Source organism: Heliconius melpomene, unplaced genomic scaffold (genome assembly GCF_056956725.1).
Source record: "Heliconius melpomene rosina isolate 202511_hmr_F unplaced genomic scaffold, ASM5695672v1 ptg000026l, whole genome shotgun sequence".
NCBI classification, from domain to species: Eukaryota; Metazoa; Arthropoda; class Insecta; order Lepidoptera; family Nymphalidae; genus Heliconius; species Heliconius melpomene.
Window position 1 is genome coordinate 317,433 of NW_028181862.1, and position 8,652 is coordinate 326,084.

At 41.2% G+C, this 8,652-nt stretch overlaps 1 protein-coding gene across 3 annotated transcripts; it reads left to right on the plus strand.

Annotated features, from left to right (window-relative positions):
- The first annotated feature begins 745 nt into the window (after positions 1-745).
- Positions 746-6,289, plus strand: LOC146526556 (uncharacterized). 3 transcript variants are annotated; one of them, XR_014879391.1, is made up of 4 exons: positions 2,073-3,883; positions 3,975-4,101; positions 4,222-4,346; positions 5,749-6,289. XR_014879391.1 is itself a non-coding variant. In XM_085207010.1 (3 exons), exon 1 carries the CDS (start codon positions 753-755, stop codon positions 1,593-1,595), a length of 843 nt encoding a protein of 280 aa, XP_085063136.1. In that variant the 5' UTR covers positions 746-752; the 3' UTR covers positions 1,596-3,883; positions 3,975-4,101; positions 5,749-6,289. The 3 variants fall into 3 exon arrangements, 1 of the variants encoding a protein (XP_085063136.1); XR_014879392.1 differs by having other exon boundaries at positions 2,082-3,883; positions 4,222-4,338; positions 5,749-5,954; XM_085207010.1 differs by lacking the exon at positions 4,222-4,346 and having other exon boundaries at positions 746-3,883.
- The last annotated feature ends 2,363 nt before the right edge of the window (positions 6,290-8,652 follow it).

Consider the following 8,652-nt stretch of genomic DNA (forward strand, 5'->3'; position numbering starts at 1 on the left):
CGAGGGACGGGGTGTGTTCGTTAGTTTTAACACTATATTCGCAAACAAAAATCTACCGTCGGTGAACGGTAGGTGAGTACCTAGGTATAACATCTATGTATTCACTTACTTGACCGACAATCCGGACGCAGGAAACGAGCGATGCGGGACTCGTCAACCACAGGACAACGCAGCGCAGCAGGGCGCCACTAAGCTCCGCAGATGCAGGCAGCCGCAGCACAACACTAATATATATTATCACACAATTCGGGGAACGAAACAGATCCGATTCGGCCTTGCTTCGGTGAGGTCGCACAATTGGACACCCCCTAGCCCCCTCATGTTATATTTATTTCGATCCCCGTGTTGAGTGGTATTATATAATAGTGTTGTGCTGGGGCTACCTGCGACTGCTGAGCTGCGTGGCGTCCTGCTGCGCTGCGTTGCCCTGTGGTTGCCGAGTCCCGCATCGCTCGTTTCCAGCGTCCGGATTGTTTTTCAGTAAGTGGATACACAGTTGTTATTAGATAGGTACTCACCTACCGTTCACCGACGGTAGATTTTGCTTGTTATATATAGTGTTAGTCTTAAAGCACACACTCCGTCCCTCGCCGCAAGGTGAGGGGAGAGACAAAGCATGGCCGGCCTCAGTAGCTCCGAGCTGCTGAGGTATTTAGAGACCTTCCACGGCGAGGCGTTCAACGCCGTGGTCAAGTTCGCGCAAACGCGCAATGACGCGCCTAGCTCGCCTAGCGTACCCGATGTCGGCCTGGATGCCGATATGCAGCCCTCAGCTGCCGGCCCGAGTGCCGATGATGAGCCGATGTTCTCCGGCGGGCCTTGCGACCTCGGTGTCGCCCCGTCGAGGGAGCATTCCCGCGACCCCTCCGATCCGTTCTGTGGTCGAGATGAAGGAGGGCAATTGCCCGTCCTCCGATACGGACGACAACGATGACGGTTTCGAGACCGTCGGATCCCGCTCGGCCAAACGTAAGGCCAAGGCCCCTAAGGCCCCCCCTCCGCCCAAAAAGGCGAATAAGCCTGAAGGCTGTCGTTCCCGCGCGAACGCGCCAACGGTTTTCCCCTCCGCGGTTGAGCGGGCAGAGGACGTACCCCCTCCCTACGCGCCCCGCGTTAAACCTCCGCCGCCCATTTATGTGCAAGAAAAGCACAAATGGGGCAAGGTCTCTCAGTGGCTTAATAGCCACAATTTCAAATATTCCACCGCGCGCTTAACGCAGGTCGGAATTAAAATTCAGGTTAAAACTTCGTCGGAACACCGACAGTTTACCACATTCCTTCGGGAATACCAGATAGGTTATCATTCATATGCCTTGGAGGACGAGCGCCAATTGCGCGTCGTCTTAAAAGGTGTCCCTAAGGAGATCGGAGTCGACCTCGTTCTCGACGATCTCCGTAGCAAAGGCTACCCCGTGCGCCAGGCGCACCGACTTTACAATTCTCGCACCAAAGCGAAATATGATATAGTACTAGTAATCCTAGACCTCACTAAAGAGGGAAAGGAAATCTTCAACCTGCGGTCGGTGTGTTCGCTCACCGGCATCAGGGTTGAACCCCCACATTCGAGGGGTCTCATAGGGCAGTGTCATCGCTGATGTTCCCGTTTCCGATGTTCGCACTAGGCGCGGAGGCAAAAATCGTGCCTCAAACAAAAAAGAGCCGGTTCCTACTAAATACGAGCCTGCCCCTCTTCCTAAGAAGAATGCGTGGTTCAAACCTGCGCCTCCGCTGGTAGTCGTCAGGGGAGGATGAGCTGGTACTGAGGAGACGTTCAGCCCAGCCGGGTAGACCCTTGGTCGCCCCAAAGGAGGCCCAGCTAGGCGACCAGCGGCCACAACAGCTGTTCAGGAGTCGGAGTGGTGGATTAAGTCTAGGGAAGTGGGTCACGTAGCATCCGGGGGGGCCGTGTGCAGTGGCGCTATGTTCTTAAATAAACTATAAATGTAAATAATATTTTCCTTCAGTTATTTCATTATGAAAATATGGAATATCTTCAGTTCATTTTAGTTATTAGTTCATGGCGTTTCGAGTTATGCCAAACAACAGTAAAATAGATAAATTATCTTATAAATGGGATGGAAATGGGTAAATAAAGTGTTTTAAAACTAACAATAAATTGTAAATTATTATTGTAATTGTAAAAGACGTTAACTGGAGATGGGAGATTTCGACATACTAAGAGAGATTTTATTAAGATTCGGCGTAAATTAACGAATACACTACATAGCTAAAATTAATAAATAAATAGGTCTATTTCTAATTTTTTAACATATTGCATAATAATAATTTTGCTTAATTTTTTTAATTTTCTATTAAATACAATCAATATTTTTTTTTATTTTATTTAATACAATCAATAATACAATCTCAAGTGAGTACGACATTAATTGTATGACATGCGTGAAATAAAAATAAAAGAAAACAAACACAATACAAATCCTTCTACACTAACATTACACACACTTCAGACTTGTACTATAAAAGTAACAGAACACAAAAAATTTAAAATGATTTTAACTATTACTAAACGTAAATAATAATTTCTAGTTTATCGATAATATCATCTTTCAAACTACTTTGAAAGATGATATAGATTGCTTAAATATATCTAAACCTGCTTTTTTGAATGTACTGTTATATAATTTAGAGTTCTATTTAATGGAGCCGCTTTGCCTATGTTACTCCTACAGAAACGCACTTTAAAAGTGTGCTTATTTTTATTGTGGCTTCTAGAATTGCGCCTTGGTATTACTAAACCTATTCTGTTTAACAACTTCTGTTTGTAACATTCTGAAATAATTATATAATGTATGTATTTAAAATGAAAATAGTTAATATATAATAATAAGAATAATAATTATTTATTTATTTTTCAGACATGTGTCCATTTGTTATTATTACAAGACCTTAAAAGTAATAAGTAATATATAATGTTATTGATCAATATAATTATAATATTTTATAATGATGAGAGTATATTAATTAAAAAAAAAACATTAAGAAATGTGGAATATAATGAAAAAACTTTTTGTAATGAATTTGAATGCTTACATATGTATTTTGTTTTTTTTGGTAAATATTTTAAATAATACAACCAAATTGTAATCACTAAATTAATATAATCTGTGTTTGTAATTGCAAAATCTATGTATAATGATGTAATTAACATTTGTAATGGTATGATATCAGAAATTCTAATTTTATTATTTTTATATAGTGTATTTCCTTTTCGAGTTTCTTGGTAGGCTTGCTGACTTGTACTGAAGGCGACTGCTTTAGACAGCGGGCTCGCTAATCCTCTGAAAAAAAAACGAGGAATAGGTGTCGTCCTGCTCTACCCATTCTGGGCAGCACGAGGAACGGCTTCAGGGCAGAGCTCTCTTTCTGTGGTGTGTGGCGGGTTAAGGTTCTAGGGGATCTGCTGGCCCTGCAGACTCTGTATGACTCTGTAATATAGCCTGGGTCTCATTCACGTTGATAGTGAGCCTCCATTCCGCCACCCACTTCGACAGCAAATCGAGGGCTCCTTGCAGCTTGATGGCGGCGTTGGGGTTGAGGGAGCAGAGTAATATCATAGGCATAGATTGCCAGTGTTATGTCCTGTTGGATCGGTACATCGTTGGTGCAGCGTGATTAGAGCGCCGGGGGGAGATGTGACTGATGACCCTGTGGTACGCCTGCAGTGATTAGGTTGCTCGAGGATATTGCACCCTCCGCTCTAACGCTGAGGGCCTGCCGTGGAGAAAAACGGCCAGGACAAGGCCACAGGATCATAACAACGCATTATTGGCAACTCACCGTAAGCCGTAACATTCGGCAGATTGTGGATGCAAAGTGGATAGTGTTTCCACAGACACAACAAGACAGATCTCATAAAAGAAGGGTAGGTCCCTAAACCTATTTAAAAGTGAACCTATCTTGTAAGGCTATCTGGAATTCTATGTTGATGTTTTATTACTTTCTTACTGTTGCAGATTTCATAGAAGACTTGCTTTGCCAGGAGTGGAGATTGCATTCACATAGCTTTAGTGAGGCCAACAGAAAACGAACATCTTTATTACAATATATAGAAAGGGATATCACTCACTAAATGTGCAATTGGTATGTATATGTCTACTACTACTACAATTTAAATAGGTTTATTTAAATTGTTTCTCGTCCAATATTGATTTTATATGGCTGTGGCTTGATTTTAAATAATTGCATTAAAATTTATCACAGGTTTGTGACGGTGATTTGGTGATAATGAATGTGAATGCAAAGTTTGGCGCTTCACCACATGATTGACATGAAACATGTGTATACACGTGAGCTTCATCAAAGAAACGAACAATTGTGGTTAGTAGGTGGGTTTTACTTCTTTTTTTTTTCATCAGCCTATCTCCATCCACTGCTGAACGTAGGCCTCCCTCCTCAAGCGCCAGCCATCCCGGTCTTGGGCTTCTCGCATCCATCCGGTGCCAACCACCTTCTTTAAACCGTCTGTCCATCGTGCTGCAGGGCGTCCTACACTACGCTTGCCTAAGCGCGGTCTCCACAGCACGTATTGGCTCCCTCGACCGTCGGTACGTTTGGAGACATGGCCGGCCCAGTTCCACTTTAGCGTGCTGATTCTTCGTGCAATGTCAGTGACTTTGGTTCTCTGGTGAATCGCTTCATTGCGGATTCTATCTGCCAGAGAAACTGGTGACAGGTTTCAGCTCCGTAGGTCATGACAGGTAGGACGCACTGATTAAAGACACAGGCCCTGTGGAACAGACGATTCAAAAATGTGGCGAAGCTTCCCAAAAGCCGCCCAGCCAAGGCGTATTCTTCTTTGCACTTCCTTCTTGAAGTTGTGCCGGCCAAGTTGGATGGTTTGGCCAAGCTATATATATTCTTGCACAACCTCAAGTGTAGCGCCACTTACGACCACGGGTCTCGAGGGCACATGACTGTTAAACATAACTTTCGTTTTGTCAAAGTTCATCCCGAGACCATTGAGCATTTCGTCCAAATCATGCAGACTTTCCGCCATGATGACTATGTCCGTTCCAATCTAGCGTCTTGAAGACGTCCTCCAAGGCAGCTGAGCAGAGATGCCTTATTGGCTGTCGGTACGTTGATGTCATAAAGTTTCTGTACAAAGCCGCGACCATAGCCGTCCAAGTACAAAACACAGCAAAAGACCAATCCGATTGCATCGCGGGGTTTTACTTATTTCATACAATTCATATTCCTTAATTTATATCACTACTAGCGGCCCGCCCGCGGCTTCGCCCGCTTGAACTACATGATTATTCAGGCCCGCGGCTTCGCCCGCTTTAACTACATAATTATTCTTTTAGTGAACAGAATTGACTGACAGTCAAATGTGTTAATGTCAATGAATAATTTCATTTCCTCGTTCAGAAACAGCTTTAAGCTTGAATTGAAATAAAGCAATTGGTGATAGTTTCAAATAAATCGGTTCAGTATTTTCGAAGATAAGCGTCACCATACAGACAGACAGACAAATTAAAAAAATAAATTTTTGCTTTCTATTACTGTTTTTAAGTATCAATCTAACCATTTTAGTCAAAAACACTAAATGTACAGACAAAATATTTTTACTGTTTTATTAAATATAGAGATAAAACAAAAAACTTTGCAATTTGAGCAAATGTCTTAAAATAATTCTAAATAATTTGACCATCGTGTCCATAAGTAATAAATCTATGAATTAGTGCATTCCTACAAACAATACTTAAAAAGCAATAAAATTTACAGGTGCCTCAGTATATCCACAACGGCCGTGGCTCATCCTCCATGCATTGAAGACAGGTTGCCACCACCAACCTCGCAGAAAGTGACTTCCTGCTGCACATGATGGCCTGCACCTTCCACCTCCACTGCAAATACACAGGGGAGAGCTGTGCTGAGCTACTTGTCAAGCCAACTGTAGCATTCGATATACCTATACATTTATACAAAATTATTATTATCTATTTTTTTACCCCCAATATTTATCATTTAATTAATTTTTAAATTAATTTTTTGTATTTTAATAACTTTGATTGTTTGTGTTTAGTTTATACTTTATGTACATTTATCTTAGTTACATTAAGATTTAAAATTTCTGTATTATTTTGGTTTTTAATTGTGCTACTATTATTGTACCTACATATAATGTTTATCATTTAGTTATTCAATTTTTATATTATAAATAACCTTTAATATTTACTTCGTTTATTTTTCTTAAATTATTTTAACTTTAAGTTGTATTTTGATATTTAATTTTATATATAACTAAATATACTTTCTTGATTAACCTTTGATCTTTTATTTTTTTCCCTAGAAATAACCTGTACGATTAAAAAGTATCTTTAAAAGTCAAGAAATGTGAGGGGAGGTCCAAAAGTTCGTGGAATGGAGGGGATGGATGGGGATAGGGGCGCTCGCTTAATGTCATACTATTTGGGGACTCATCATTAGTATATAAATACAGTTTCAATTTAACCATTTTAGGGTAGAAGGCACCCTTTCCTCCAGTAGGCCAGTTAGAGCTGGAGTCCCTCAGGGCTCCATACTATCCCCGCTTCTGTACAATCTGTACACTCACGACATCCCCAAAACCCCAGGTACAAACCTAGCCCTTTTCGCAGACGACACCGCCGTCTATACGTCCGGCCGTGTATCAGTCTGCATAGCTGAAAGACTCCAAAAGTCCATGGACCGCATAGGTCAGTGGTATTAACGCTATTTCAATGGCGCATAGAGGTCAATCCCGATAAAAGTAACATCATTTACTTCCCCCTTCGTAGGACAGACTACCTGCCACATGTCCGCCTTTTAGGCAAAATAATTCCCGAGGCCAAACAGGCCAAATACTTAGGTGTCATTCTCGACAGTCAACTGTCCTTTAAAGCCCCACATTACTCATGTTCGCCGCAAAGCGGCCTACGTCCTAAGTTGTTTGTATCCACTCATTTGTGCTAAAAGTAAACTCTCACTTAGAAATAAAATCCGACTCTATAAAGCATGCGTCAGACCCATTTTCGCCTACGCCTGTGTTGTGTTCGCACAGACAGACCTTAGCCGATTACAAGTAATTCAAAACCGTTTCTTGCGTAATACTACCGGTGCCCCGAGGTACATGCGTAACACCGATCTCCATAGAGACGTCAAATTAGATTCAGTAAAAGAGCACTGTCGCAAGCTCTCTAGTAGTTATTTCACTAAAGCTGAATCGCATCCGAATCCGCTGGTGGTAAACTCGTGTAATTACGCCAAACGTCGCCCGTGGGATCTCCGTCGACCCCGGGATATCTTAACCGATGATGCTGACCCCATCACTAAAGCGAACGACCCTAAATTTGTAGGTAGGGCCACACACAATCGCACACATACACGCTACGCACACCGTCCCCGCCGGTGGAGACGAGGTCCCAGCTTTACTGTGGCCCAATCGCGCCTCGGCGCGAGAGGAGCCCGCACTCATTAATCCAATAGGGCATCAAGAGCCCTCCCCAGTAGGCTTTGGTCGAACCGATCGAAGCAAAGCCCCCCACTACGAACGGTGTTCGCAAGTCGCGGTCCGAGTCTCAAAGGAGACGCCCTTGCGCCACTGTGTTCTCTTTTGTTGGTACCTTCCACGGTAGCCATGCCAAGGTCAGAGCTCGTCTAGCTCGGCCTCCCCAAGTCCGGTGACGCTGTAGAGGCCGATATGGCCAACAGCATACTGCTCAATCGAAAAACGAACGAACGAAAAAACTTAACCATTTAAATTTAAAATTTAAAGTTTTATTTTTTATACATATTTCGCGATTTATGCAAATTAATTGAATGTTTTCTGATAGATTGGGTGCTGTATAAAAGGGTTTTATTTTCGACTGATTTGAATTATTCCAATATGACAATATTCATCATGGACCTTCTTTATTATAATATTACTATATTCTTCACTTAAAACTATTTTATATTATTTTTTCTATTTTTTTATGATATATTCCATTTTCTAATACTATATTATTTCCATGTTTTAATTCATGATTTTGTGCTTGATCATTTTTTATATCTAAAATATCAATTAAATTTACTGTTCTTAAATCATCTTCATTATTTTCATAGGTTTCCAACACTGGATTCCTGCTAAGGCAATCTGCTTCTGTATTATTTTTTCCTATATATATAATATTTTATTTCACAATTGTATTGTGATAGATAATGTAACATATCACCTAACTCATCATCAGTTCTATTTTTTACAATTAGTTTCTCTAAAAGTTTGTGATCTGTGTAAAAAATAAAATAATTTCCAATAAACCAATGTTGCCAGAACTTTATACTTTCTTTAATATCTAGGCACTCTGAAAATATCGCTTTTTTATATTTTTGTGATTCATTCATTTTATTAGAATCTGTTTTAAAACTGCTCCTATACCTTTGACGGTAGCGTCTGTATAAATAAATGTTGGTGCTTGTGGATCAAAGATAGCCAGTATTGGTTTAGAACATAAATAACTTTTATTTTTTTTAAATGCATCCTCACATTGCTTTGTCTAATTAAAAGTCTGGTCTTTCCTAAGCAAATTATGTAATGGATCAAGTACTATTACCCGGCGGTGAAGAGCAGCCTGGTTTTCCAGTCGCTGCCCAGTTCGACACTCAGTCGTTCCAGTCACTGGGTTTCGA